The 14,551-nt window shown below is 41.8% G+C and overlaps 1 protein-coding gene across 1 annotated transcript; it reads left to right on the top strand.

Moving 5' to 3' along the window:
* The first annotated feature begins 11,090 nt into the window (after nucleotides 1-11,090).
* On the top strand, nucleotides 11,091-14,059 carry LOC145428576 (activating transcription factor 7-interacting protein 2-like). Its single transcript, XM_080300960.1, has 5 exons — nucleotides 11,091-11,910; nucleotides 12,029-12,099; nucleotides 12,257-12,388; nucleotides 12,478-12,665; nucleotides 13,497-14,059. The coding sequence occupies exons 3-5, from the start codon at nucleotides 12,356-12,358 to the stop codon at nucleotides 13,543-13,545; spliced, it is 270 nt and encodes an 89-aa protein (XP_080157086.1). The 5' UTR covers nucleotides 11,091-11,910; nucleotides 12,029-12,099; nucleotides 12,257-12,355; the 3' UTR covers nucleotides 13,546-14,059.
* Nucleotides 14,060-14,551: the final 492 nt, after the last annotated feature.

Here is a 14,551-nt window from a genome sequence, read left to right as displayed (position 1 = left end):
TCTGGTATGCACCAAAATGTAAAATATATCGCATAACTTGTTTGTCCAACGATGCAGTGATCTTAGAACATAAAAAAATTTCCAGAATACATGGCAGGGAAAGAACGGATCATCCTGATGCAGTAGCTGAGCTCTCAAAATTGCCTGACACTTGGATGTGGGTTTGGCTAACTGTTCGCCTGTCCTGTTCCAGATGAAATCTGACACACCAATTAACAGACCACAATACAAGCACAAAAGTGAAGCAGAGGAAGGCATAGCTGAAACCATTGAAGGGCTGTGGAAGGCAGGAGTGCTTGAGCCCTCATGTTCATTTTGGAACACACCTATTTTGCCAGTGGAAAAACATGGGACAGGGAAGAACCGTATGGCACATGATTTGAGAGCGATTAATGCCATTCTGAGGACTGACATTGCACCTGCACCAAATCCATACACAGCTCTGACGGAAATTACCTGGGACCAAAAGTGGTTCACCTGTATTGACCTAGCAAATGCATTCTTTTGTCTCCCACTGCATGAGTCACTTAGAGACATTTTCTCATTCACATACAGAGGCCAGAAATTCAGGTACACACGCCTGCCACAAGGCTTTGCACTCTCACCAGGCATTTTCAATCAGGTGTTGAAAGAGGCACTGTCCCCATGTCAACTGCCGGAGGGTTGTACACTGTTGTATGTTGATGATCTTCTTATTGCAGCCCCGTCAGCAGCGGCCTGTACGGCAGCATCGCTCGTGGTGTTGAACAGATTGGCGGAGTGTGGCTTCAAAGTAAGTAAAGAAAAACTGCAGTTGGTTCGACCAGAGGTAACATTTCTGGGCCGGGTGATCGCACACAAATCAGTGGGATTAATGAACACACACACAGAGATCAAATTCTGACACATCCAAAACCAAGAACTGTGAAGGAGTTGCTTTCTTTTCTTGGCTTGACAGGTTACAGCAGGCAGTTCATCCCGAACTGTGCTGGCAAAACCGCCCCTTTAAGGGACCTGATCAAGAAAGTCGGCGTTCGAAATCTTAAGACTTAATTGCCTTGGACGCCGGGCACAGAGACAGCGTTCATTTCATTAAAACAAGATTTGTCAAGAGCCACAGATCTGGCCATACCTAACTACGATGAGGCGTTTTACCTTGATGTTTCAGAAACAAATGGAGTTGTAAATGGTGCATTGTTTCAGAAAAAGGGGGAGGTAGAGATGTGCTTATGTATGTCAGTATAAGATTAAATCCAACGGAAGCAAGGCATCCCACATGCACACAACATGCAGCAGGAGTAGCAAAAATAATTCAGAAAACAGCACACATAGTGAGGGAACACCCACTGAAAGTGCTTACCACACACAGTGTAGTGGCATATGTAAACTCACAGGCATTCACAATGACCCCACTGACGCAACAGAGATTGAGCAAAATCTTAGATGCGCCAAATTTGACATTCACACATGAAGGAATCAATATGGCAGATTTAATGGGGTCAGGAGAACCACATGACTGTGTTAAGAAAGCCCAAGCTGAAGAGAAAATCAGGGAAGATCTAAAGGGAGAGCCCATACTGGGGGCTGAGGACTGGTTCACAGATGGATGCTGCCACAGAGATGAAGAAGGACTGAAAGCCGGTTATGCTGTAGTCTGTAGAGTAGGAACTGAGTTTCAGGTGAAAGAAGCAGGAAAAATTGAGGGACAACAGTCGGCCCAGAGAGCTGAAGTGATAGCCCTAACTCTAGCCCTGAGGTTGGCCAAGAACATGAGAGTGAACATCTACACTGACTCAGCATATGCGTTTGGAGCAGCTCATGTGGAACTGGCTCAGTGGAAGAGAGCCGGGTTCAGAACGGCTACTAATGCACCAATCTGTCACAAGAAGGAAATGGAGGAACTGGAAAAGGCCCTGGAGGATCCAGACGAGGTGAGTATCATAAAATGCAAAGGCCACTCACAAGCAAACAGTATGGTGGCGAAAGGAAATCAGAAAGCTGATGAAGCCGCAAAGGAAGCAGCAGGCTACAAAGGACAGAGACAAATGGTGCAGGTAACCGCAGAAGAGGAAGCCAGCACTAACAGCATGGAAGAAGTCAGACAGGCTCAGTAGGTAATTCTGCAGTAAAGCTATTCCACAGTTTTACTCCATAAATAGTTACACAAAAAGTTTTAACATTTGACCGTGCTTTAAGGATCTTCAGATTTAACTTACCCCTTAGTTCATAGTCTCCTTCTCTGTCATAGAACATCCTCTGTATATTTCCTGGTAACATATTATATCTAGCTTTATACATAATTTTTGCCGTTTTGTATTTTATAAGATCCATAAACTTCAATATTTTTAATTTCAAAAACATGGTGTTAGTATGGTCTCTATATCCAGCTTTACTAATCATCCTGATTGCTTTTTTTAAAATTTTACATATTGGTTGAAGTGACGTTTTATATGTGTTTCCCCAAATTTCCGCACAGTATTCCAAATATGGCAATATAAGTGAACAGTAAAGTACCCGGAGTGATTTGGAAGGCAAAAAATATTTAACTTTACTCAGTATGGAGACACTTCTTGACAGTTTAGCTTGTTGGTGTGTATGGATGCTCTGACCGGATGGCCCGAAGCATGGGCGACCAAACGTGAAGACGCGAAAAGTGTGATTAAGTGCTTAATCAATCATTACATTCCAAGGCACGGGTTTCCCAAGAGAATTAGATCGGACAATGGCACTCACTTTAAGAACAAAGATTTGCAAGAGGTAGAGAAGATGTTGGGAGTGCAACATAATTCAATTCAATTCAATTCAATTCAATTTTATTTATATAGCGCCAAATCACAACAAAAGTCGCCTCAAGGCGCTTCATAGATACAGAGAAAAACCCAACAATCATATGACCTATGAGCAAGCACTTTGGCGACAGTGGGAAGGAAAAACTCCCCTTTAACAGGAAGAAACCTCCGGCAGAACCAGGCTCAGGGAGGGGCGGCCATCTGCTGCGACCGGTTGGGGTGAGAGAAGGAAGACAGGATAAAGACATGCTGTGGAAGAGAGACAGAGGTTAATAACAGATATGATTCAATGCAGAGAGGTCTGTTAATACATAGTGAGTGAGAAAGGTGGCTGGAAAGGAAAAGCTCAATGCATCATGGGAATCCCCCGGCAGCCTACATCTATTGCAGCATACCTAAGGGAGGATTCAGGGTCACCTGGTCCAGCCCTAACTATATGCTTTAGCAAAAAGGAAAGTTTTAAGCCTAATCTTGAAAGTAGAGATAGTGTCTGTCTCCCGAATCCAAACTGGAAGCTGGTTCCACAGAAGAGGGGCCTGAAAACTGAAGGCTCTCCCTCCCATTCTACTTTTAAATACTCTAGGAACAACAAGTAGGCCTGCAGAGCAAGAGCGAAGCGCTCTAATAGGGTGATATGGTACTACAAGGTCATTAAGATAAGATGGGGCCTGATTATTTAAGACCTTGTATGTGAGGAGCAGGATTTTGAATTCAATTCTGGATTTAACAGGAAGCCAATGAAGGGAAGCCAAAACAGGAGAAATATGCTCTCTCTTTCTAGTCCCTGTCAGGACTCTTGCTGCAGCATTTTGGATTAGTTGAAGGCTTTTCAGCGAGTTTTTTGGACATCCTGATAATAATGAATTACAGTAGTCCAGCCTGGAAGTAATAAATGCATGAACTAGTTTTTCAGCGTCACTCTGAGACAGGATATTTCTAATTTTAGAGATGTTGCGCAAATGGAAGAAAGCAGTCTTACATATTTGTTTAATATGTGCGTTGAAGGAAATGTCCTGGTCAAAAATGACTCCAAGGTTCCTAATGCCATCCAGAGTAAGAATCTGGTTAGATACCATATTTCTAAGATTTTCAGGGCCGAGTACAATAACCTCAGTTTTATCTGAATTAAGAAGCAGAAAATTAGCGGCCATCCAGGTCTTTATGTCTTTAAGACATTCCTGCAGTTTAACTAATTGGTGTGTGTTATCTGGCTTCATGGACAGATAGAGCTGGGTGTCATCTGCATAGCAGTGAAAATGTATGCTATGTCTTCTAATGATGCTGCCTAAGGGAAGCATGTATAATGTAAACAGAATTGGTCCTAGCACTGAACCCTGTGGAACTCCATAATTAACCTCAGTGTGTGAAGAGGACTCTCCATTTACATGCACAAATTGGAGTCTATTAGATAGATATGATACAAACCACTGCAGCGCGGTACCTGTAATACCTACAGCATGTTCTAATCGCTCTAATAGGATATTATGGTCAACAGTATCGAACGCTGCACTGAGGTCTAGCAGGACAAGCACAGAGATGAGTCCACTGTCAGAGGCCATAAGAAGATCATTTGTAACCTTCACTAAAGCTGTTTCTGTGCTGTGCTGAGCTCTGAAACCTGACTGAAACTCTTCAAATAAACCATTCCTCTGCAGGTGATCTGTTAGCTGTTTGACAACTACTCTTTCAAGGATTTTTGATATGAAAGGAAGGTTGGAGATTGGCCTATAATTAGCTAAGACTGCTGGGTCTAGAGATGGCTTTTTGAGTAAAGGTTTAACTACAGCCAGCTTGAAGGCCTGTGGTACATAGCCGATTATTAGAGATAGGTTGATCATATTTAAGATCGAAGAATTAATTAATGGCAGGACTTCTTTGAGCAGTTTTGTAGGAATGGGGTCTAAAAGACACATTGATGGTTTGGAGGAAGTAATTATTGAAGTTAACTCAGAAAGATCAATTGGAGAAAAAGAGTCTAACTTAACATCAATGGTACTAAGAGTAACTGTAGATAATATTACATCTGTGGGATGATTATTGGTAATTTTTTCTCTAATGATAAAAATTTTATTTGTGAAGAAGTTCATGAAGTCATTACTAGTTAACGTTAAAGGGATGGTTGGCTCAAAAGAGCTCTGACTTTTTGTCAGCCTGGCTACAGTGCTGAAGAGAAACCTGGGGTTGTTCTTATTTTCTTCAATCAGTGATGAATAGTAAGATGTTCTGGCTTTGCGGAGGGCTTTCTTATAAAGCAGCAAACTATTTCTCCAGGCTAAATGATGATCCTCTAGATTTGTGACACGCCATTTCCTCTCCAGATTACGAGTCATCTGCTTTAGGGTACGTGTTTGAGAATTATACCACGGAGTCAGGTACTTCTGATTTGAGGCCTTAGTTTTCACAGGAGCTACAGTATCCAGAGTCGTACGTAGTGAGGAGGTGAAATTATTAACAAGAAAATCGACCTCTGTTGGGGTAGCGTTCAGATAGCTGCTCTGCTCTATGTTGGTACAGGGCATTGGAGATGATAACAGTGGGTGGATTATATTCTTAAACTTAGTTACAGCGCTTTCAGAAAGACATCTACTTTGATAAAGTCTACTCTTCACCGCTGTGTAATCAATTATTGTAAAAGTAAATGTTATCAGGAAATGATCAGACAGGAGAGGGTTTTCAGGAGACACTGTTCAATGTTCAGGTTCTATGCCATGTGTTAAAACAAGATCTAGTGTGTCATTAAAGTGGTGGGTGGGTTCCTTTACATTTTGAGAGAAGCCAATTGAGTCTAATAACAGATTAAATGCCATGTTGAGGCTGTCATTTTTAGCATCTACATGGATGTTAAAATCACCCACAATAATTATTTTATCTGAGCTCAGAACTAAATCAGATAAAAAGTCTGAGAAATCAGACAGAAACTCTGTGTAAGGCCCAGGTGGACGATAGATGATAACAAGTAAGACTGGTTTCTGAGTTTTACAGCTGGGGTGGACAATGTTAAGCATCAGGCTTTCAAATGAATTAAAAGTCTGTCTTGGTCTTTCATTAATTAATAGGCTGGTGTGAAAAATTGCTGCCACACCGCCCCCTCGGCCTGTGCTTCGAGATTTCTGGTAGTTAGAATGACTCGGGGGTGTTGATTCATTTAAACTAACATAATCAACCTGCTGCAACCAGGTTTCTGTAAGGCAGAGTAAATCGATTTGTTGATCAATTATTAAGTCATGTACTAACAGAGACTTGGAGGAGAGAGACCTAATATTTAATAATCCACATTTCACTGTTTTACTCTTTGGTTCAGATGTGGATACTGTATTGTTCTTTCTTTGTAATTGTTTATGTTTAAGTTGTTTGTTGCTGGTTTTTAGTTTGTTTTTTGTCTTTTTGGAAGCTGACACAGTCTCTATGGAGATGGGTTTTTGGGGGGGGTAGCAGGAGGAGAGAAGCTGCAGAGAGGCGTGTAAGACTGCAACTCTGCTTCCTGGTCCCAACTCTGGATAGTCATATTTTGGGGGGTTTAATAAATTTGTCCATATTTCTAGAAATGAGAGCTGCTCCATCCAAAGTGGGATGGATGCCGTCTCTCCTAACAAGACCAGGTTTCCTCCAGAAGGTTTGCCAATTATCTATGAAGCACACATCGTTTCTGGGACACCACTCAGACAGCCAGCAATTTAAGGAGAACATGCGGCTAAACATGTCACTCCTGGTCTGATTGGGGAGGGGACCAGAGAAAACTACAGAGTCCGACATTGTTTTGGCAAAGTTGCACACCGATTCAATATTGATTTTAGTGACCTCCGATTGGCGTAACCGGGTGTCATTACTGCCGACGTGAATTATGATTTTACTGAATTTACGTTTACCCTTAGCCAGCAGTTTTAAATTTCCTTCAATGTCGCCTGCTCTGGCCCCTGGAAGACAATTGACTATGGTTGCCGGTGTCTCTAGCTTCACATGTCTGAGAACAGAATCGCCAATTACCAGAGTTTGACCCCCGGCGGGTGTGTCGCCGAGTGGGGAAAAACGGTTAGACACATGAACGGGTTGGTGGTGTACCTGGGGCTTCTGTTTAGGACTATGCTTCCTCCTCGCCGTGACCCAGCCTCCCTGTTTCCCCAGCTGCTTGGGACCTGCCGGGGAACAGCTAGCGGGGCCTACGCTACGCAACGTAAGTTTGGGACAGTTTATCATCCCCAATCTCAGGGGAAAGTAGAGAGAATGAACCTAAATTTGAAAAACAAGTTGGCTAAAATCTGCGCGCAAACAGGGCTAAATTGGGTCGCAGCCCTGCCCATCGCTTTGATGACCATAAGATGTTCTGTTAACCAATCCACAGGTTTCACACCTTACGAGCTGCTGACTGGGAGACAGTTTCCAGCACCCTGGACAGTGGTCCCGGTGGAGCAGCCCAGGACAAGCAACAGGTCTCATGCAGAATATTTTAATGAGTTGAAAGCTCTTGTGTCCAGCTTTACAAAACAGGTCACTTGTGAGAGACCCACGGGGAACGGAGAGGTCCCGGACGCAAAGGCAGTGTGGCTGAAGGTCATTAAGCGAAAGTGGAAGGAGCCCCGTTGGACTGGTCCGTATGAGGTGACTGCCCGGACGGCCACAGCAGTCCAGCTGAAAGGGAAAGGCGACACCTGGTACCACTGGTCGCAGTGTCCACCCGCACACGAGAGCTTGGTAGAGGAAAACTCGTCTTCAAAAAACACAGGTGTCAACAAACAGAGGCAGAATAAACCCTCTCACCTGTGCAACGGGCCAACCAGTAGTCAACCTGGAAGGCCGAAGAAAGAAGAGCAGCCTAGGAAGAAATCGCCGCGTCTACAGAAAGGAGTGGTAACAAACTGAGAGTTTGAAAAGGGGTGGTTTAAATAAAAAGAGAAAAAGGAAAAAGAGGAAAACAGAAACAAAGCTTCAAAATTTATGCTAAGTACAAAATACACATCACAAAATGCCACCCCGTGAACCGGAGACTCGTGAGGAGAGAGTACTGATTAAAATGTTGCTTGTGATTGTTTGATGTCTGTGATGATATTAATAATGGCCCTATGTTTGCTTGTCTATATTTTGCAGAAAAGCCAACGCGAACTGTCTGAACACAGAGGCCAGTTCAGTCCAGCACCAAAAGAGAAACCGTTTATTGAAACAGGGCTAAAGAGGAGATCAAAGCGCGAGGTCTCGGGTAAAAGGGATGAGTGCCTCAGTACATATGGTGGGTAGAGTTGAACTATGTTAATGGGTCTACAACTTCATTCACATTTGATTTATGCGATGTTTTTAAGTGTAAAGGAGCAGATAGTAGTTGGAGAGGATATAATGTGTGGGTTTGCTGGGATTATGCAGTGAGTACACATTGTGAAAGAGGAAGTCAGCCCTTTGCAAACTGGTGTCGGAACTGGAATCAGGTAAAGGGCTACACTGGGGAAAATTGGGGAGCGTCAGAACAAGGATCAGAGAACGTGCTAAAACTTCAAAGAGATTATAGTCCATCTAAGAATCCTTTGACTATGTCGCTGGGCAACTGGCGGCGTAAAAACTCTGTGTATTTAGTTCTGGGTGTGGAGACTGTGGGAACTGATCCGAAGGGGTTGATTAAAGTTAATTTTCTTGAAAAGGCCAATCCCGTAAATCCCGTAGAGCCAGTTAGAGAAGAAAAGGAGATACACATGATTAACAACCCAATAAATTCTGTTGCAAATTTTACAGGAAAAAGGGGAAACGGGTCGTCATATGTGGTACCAGAGGAAAAGGAACCAAAGGATAGACGAGTCCTGGCAGTGGACTATACTAGACTGAAACCCCAAGATTTAATTGAGTGCGCCACTTGGTTCAGTGACAGTAATCTCTGGCTGGACTGGGTGGCTCTAAATGCTAGGGAACAAGAGGTATCTAATTGTGTTGCTTGTGCCTCTGGTAGACCACATTTGTTCACAGAGCCCACTCCACTCCATCCGGAGGACAAGTGGGGCTATGATTGCATGTTGCGAATGACTAGAGAAGCGGTGAGTACTGGAAACTGCACTGTGTTGTCCAGTTTATTTCCCCCAATTGATAAGCGGACAAAGGTAGGACCATTTTTGCCGAAAACAGATAACTATACATGTTTTAAGTTCTCCACAGATAAAGTAGCATATAACGTGGGAGAAATCGACCCAAGTTGGTGTGCTGTTACCCAGACGGGAAGGACCACAAACAATATAAGTGATGCCACCACTTTAATTGGGACTTGGGCTAGAAGTGGACTTTATTATTACTGTGGGCACAAGACTCTCTTGGCTCGTGTTCCTCTGGGAAGTGTGGGGACGTGTGCGATGGTGAGATTAGGAGCACCTCTTATGCTAATTGGAAATCAGGTAAAAACCATTCCACAACACAACACACGCACATTGGCAGCTAGGCGGAAGAGACATATCCTGTCCAAGAGCGGGACTGAGGGAACACATGCTTATGACCCTAGGCTGAACTCGCCGACCTGGATTGACTCAATAGGGGTCCCCAGGGGAGTTCCAAGTGAATATAAACTGGTAGATCAAATAGCAGCCGGTTTTGAGAATCTTCCAATAATTTCTGCTCTCTTTCCAGTGACCCCGAACAAAAATGTAGACAGAATTAATTTTGTTCACTATAATTTGTTGAGGCTCTCTAACCTTACCAGAGACGGGATGGAAGGGTTAGCGGAGCAGATGGGTCCGACCTCATTAGTGGGGGTGCAAAATAGAATGGCCATTGATATGTTGTTGGTGGAAAAAGGGGGCGTTTGTGCTATGTTCGGTGACCAGTGTTGTACTTTTATCCCGAATAACACCGCTCCAGATGGCTCGGTGACGCGAGCTTTGGAAGGGCTGAAGAGTCTCTCTAGGACCATGCATGACCACTCGGGAATTGACAACCCGCTGGAGAGCTGGATGACCTCAGTGTTCGGACAGTGGAAGGGGTTTGCACTTTCGATTATGTTTTCTCTAGCTGTTTTAGTGGGTATTTTGGTGACCTGTGGTTGTTGTCTCATTCCTTGTGCCCGAAGATTGTTAGAAAAGGTAATTGCAAAGGCAGTGGACCCTGGGGCGGTGGCCCCAATGTCCATGATGCCATTGATGGATATGGAAGTAGCTGAGTGGGCCGAGGAATGAGCAAGGACGTATGTATCGACCTCTGGTTGAAAGGGGGAATTGTGGGGATGAAAACAGTATTTTACCAGCACAATGTAATCTGCAGTATTTTCATTGCTTTAACAAGGTAACAGATAGCTTTAAGATGGCCTTAAGATGTTTATGCATAAATGTTATCATATTAACCTTGTATTTCAGATGCAATTATAACTATTTTATACATATTGCATATCTGTGCTTATTTTGAGTTGATGTTCGGTTCATTAAGGGTCTTAAGCTTCACTGGCGTGACTGTCCAGGTGATACATGCTGAGGGAAACTAGAACATAGAAGGAATTGCAATACAGGCTTACAAAACACTTATATCAGGTCATTTCTATTATCTTTTATATGTTCATTTTCTTGTATTGAGTTTTAAGTAGTATTAGTTGGTTGAAAACATTTATTTAGTTTATATTCTATCTTTAGTTTAAGTACATTGTGACACATTTGGCTGGGACCTCTGTTTGACGGTGAGCGTTAGTAGGTGAGAGGTGACATAGAGGCTAAGTGAGGTCGTGACATATACACACACACACACACACACACACACACACACACACACACACACACACACACACACACACACACACACACACACACACACATTAAGTTAGACTTATTTATAGGTGAGAGGTTAGCCATGTCTGCTTGTAACTGTGAAATTGTCTCTGCTAAAAAGAGGAACAGTTTCTTGTTATCTCTGCAAAAAAGAGGAACAGTGTCTTGTTATCTCTGCAAAAAAGAGGAACAGTGTCTTGCAGGATGAGTGTCTTGTGACTAGAATTGGAAGTCAAAAGGTTGACAGGAAAATACCTGCTATGAAGATAGGAGACAATGTTCTTTTTAAACTGTGTTAAAAGTCATTGTGGTTTTGATCTGATCTATGTATAAAATGTATCTGTGACGTTGAAGGGGCGTCATTAAATTTAAGCCCTGATGGTATAAAATATCTGTTTATGCTTTGAATAAGTCGAAGATCAATTGCTGTCTGTAGTGATCTTCCCACGCGTGTATTAAAATCATCGTTTGACTTCACCCGGCTGGATCAGTGTGGTTATTCTTCGATCACCTCTTGTACCCTTCCTCAATATTGAACCCTTAACAACGGTAATATAAATGGAGATGTTAGGGACATATTTAAGATCATAGTAGATATTGCTGTTAAATAACAGAAAACATATTTTTTATTCTTTATTTTTCAGTCAGTGTTTAATAAACAGTTAAATCTTTTGATCAAAAATTCAGTTGAATTAGTAGCCCATATTAATATTTTAAGCTATGCTAATACCAGTCAAAAGTTTGGCGTGATGGTTTTTGCGACTGCAAAAAAACAATTTTTTAAACTGACTGAGCTCCAGTTCTTAAAGTAATGATGGACTCTCATTTCTCGTTTCTTAGCCTATTGGTTCTTGCCCTAATATAGATTTTAACAGTTGTGAAATAGTCAGCTGTGTACCAACCTGACTTCTGCACAACCCCATTAAGAAGGCAAGAAATTCCACAAATGAACCCTGACACACCTGTGAAGTGAAAACCATTTTAGGTGACTGCATCAGGAAGCTCATTGAGATAAGGCCAAGGGTTTGCAGCGCTGACAACAAATCAAAGGAATCTAAAATATAAAACTTATTATTTATCCATTTTTCTTTGCTAAATAATTCCAGATATCTTGCTATATATATATTTTAATGTCTTTAGTTTGTATCTACAATGTAGAAAGTAGTAAAAATAAAAGCTGTACAATGAGAAGGTGTGTCCAAACTTTTGACTGGTAGTGTATAACAATAATAATGATGATGATGATGATGATAATAATAACGATAATAATAATAACAATACATAAATTAAATTTTGCATAATTTTAATTTGAGGTCAATATTAATACTTTATATTTTAAAACACTTTGTAATAATTTCACCTCTAATTTAGTGGCTTTCTTTCTGCCCAGGAAACCACAAGAAGAGGAGTAAAGAGGACGCATGAAGGTAATGAAGAAAAGTCAACCATTTTTAATTTTTATAACAAAAATCCCCCTTTTCCTACTTCCTCCTGTTTCTTCCCTTCTCCTTCTCATTTTAAATAATCTGTATTAAATTATGACAGCTGCCACGACTGATTCAAATGAGGAGCGGCTGCCTCCAGTTCTGACTACTCAATGGCCTTTTCAGCTTAAGGTGGGATGCTTTACTATGCGCTCTCTTTTATTTTATTTATTTTGCCACAAATGAATGTGTGGAGGCTATTTGGGCAAGCAAAAAATAGTTCTTTTAAATGTCTTTTCATTTTTTTTATCATTACTGACATCTTCCATTTTGGCATGTGTAAAACCAGCATGAGTACACAGCTAAGCAAGAAAAAGAAAACAGTGAAGAAGAGTTTGAAGAGCCGAAGCATCGAAAGGTGAAAACAGAATGTGTCTCTTCTGTCGCCATGAGGAGTCCCAGTCACACTGACTCGGAGCAGGTAATACACCCATGCTGAAAATACATTTGGTTCACTCCACTCTTTGAGGTACATCACACCCACTCACTTAAGTTTCCTTCCTTCCTCAGAACGGACTCTCGTTACCTCCTCTTCCTTCTAGACCCTTCCCCTCCGTCCTGAACATGGAAGCGGCCTCGTATAGCATCCCTCAGAAACTTGAAGTAAATCTGGCCCTCATCAGAAACCCCAGCGGCCTCTCTATCCTCTGGAAAGTGGTGGAGGAAGACCCATCTGCTCCACCCATGGACAGTTACACGTAAGAAGCAGTGTTGAACTCATCACTGTGTGTCGAGCGTGTAGTTTCTCAGCCCTACGACCAATATGAAAAACAAAAGGTCTTCTTGAGGATCTCACTGTGACGCTGTTGCCAGTTTTTGTAACCACCTGATTAGGGCTGCTTGATTATGGCAAAAATGATAATCACGATTATTTTCACTGAAATTGAGATCTCAATTATTTGATATTTATTTAACAATAACAATGTATTGAATAATGACTTCAAAGATTGTCAAAAAATAATATAAAACAGTGTGCAAATACTGATAACAGTGCAAATTTTTGTAATATAAAAAATAAATGAAAAATGTAAACATCTGTGTTTAGTGAACTTTGCAGTGTTGCTCTGTGGTGCAGCTACGACACTGTAGCAAAGTTTACACACTGTGTCTACTTGATCCACGTCTGACTCCGCGAACCCATAATGTTTCCACACCACTGAAGTTTTTTTTACCTCTCCTTTCAGCCAACGGCAGTCACTCTCCTCTCCAAATAACTTCTGCTTAGCTTTCCGAGCTTCCCTCGGGTCCTCTTAATTGTTGTGATGCATGTTCGAAATGCAGAGAGGTGCGCTCGATTTGCCACACGGAGCAGCGTGAGAGTAAAGCATGAGGGAGGGGCTAATAATCGGCTCAGTCATTTTTAATGATCATTGAAAGCCCAGATCGTAATCGTGATTAAAATTCGATTAATTGAGGAGCCCTACACCTGATGGAAGCAGTCAGTCAGTTCTTAGGCTTTACTAGTAATCTTGACTTTAAGTTACTCACTGATGATATTGTTTTTTTTCTGTTCTTTGTCCCTGTTGCAGGATCTTCCTAACTATGGAAAAGGTTAAGGGCATATCCTCAGTGAGGTGAAAGCCTAGAATTTGCCCATGTGTGTGCTGGTCAGAAAGTACAAGCCTGGCCACAGGGTGTGTGCGGCTGTGGTGGGCAAAGATGTATTTGGCCGGTATGGACCTTATAGTGCAGTCGCTACTTCAGTCATACCCGAGTAGTCGGGAAGAGGGCATGGAGCCGCCTATTTAAATTTCCAGGTACTCAATCTTGAGTTTGTGCTGGACAGCATGGACAGTCCTTGTGCTGATGTTGTTTTGGGGCCAGTGTTTTGCTCACATAGTTTTTAAGTACCATAAACCTTAATGGTCACATAAAGCTAAAGAAGCTGCACTTTGTAACTTGTGCCTTTCATCAGTATTTTCGGTTCAGATGGAAAACGGTGAACTTTTATGTTTCAAGCTCTTCTTTCTTTATCTGCCTTCAGATTGTTAAGGACAGTGTTGCATATCACTGTTAAGGTCACCATGATTCAATTGATGCATTATTATTATTGTTATTATTATTGTTGTTAATAAAACGTTATTGTGCTCTTTGTGGGGTTTTATTCTTTATGACTAATACTTCGGTTTCTTTCATGAATACTTTGGATTTAGATTACTCTAAAGCTGCACACATCACAAAGGTGTGTTCAAGAAGTGAGTTTCAGGAAAACTTTCAATAAATGCAAATATACACAGGTTTGTGTGAAGTGATTTCTGTGATGGCAGACTAAGCGTGAAGGGATTCAATGTTTCTTTCCCGATTAAAAACAAAGCTCAAAAAAAACAAACAAACAAACCAAAAAACGTAAGGCTCTTTTTCTTTTTGCGCAACCGAAAACTTATAGTATCAACAAAATGAAACCTCTGCATGAGTGTGAAGCTTGGACAATTGAATTTTTCCTCTAGTTCTGCTACAGCAAAAGCAAACTCAAGGGATGTTGGTTACCAAGGTTTTCAAATATTTGTGTAGTCTCTCTCTCTTCGGTGTTGCATTTGCAGACTGTCGCCGAATACCCACACTTGAGGGACAAAAGCACTGGGAC

Source organism: Astatotilapia calliptera, chromosome 4 (assembly GCF_964374335.1).
Source record: "Astatotilapia calliptera chromosome 4, fAstCal68.1, whole genome shotgun sequence".
Taxonomy (NCBI): Eukaryota; Metazoa; Chordata; class Actinopteri; order Cichliformes; family Cichlidae; genus Astatotilapia; species Astatotilapia calliptera.
This window is presented reverse-complemented; position numbering and strand designations above follow the sequence as displayed.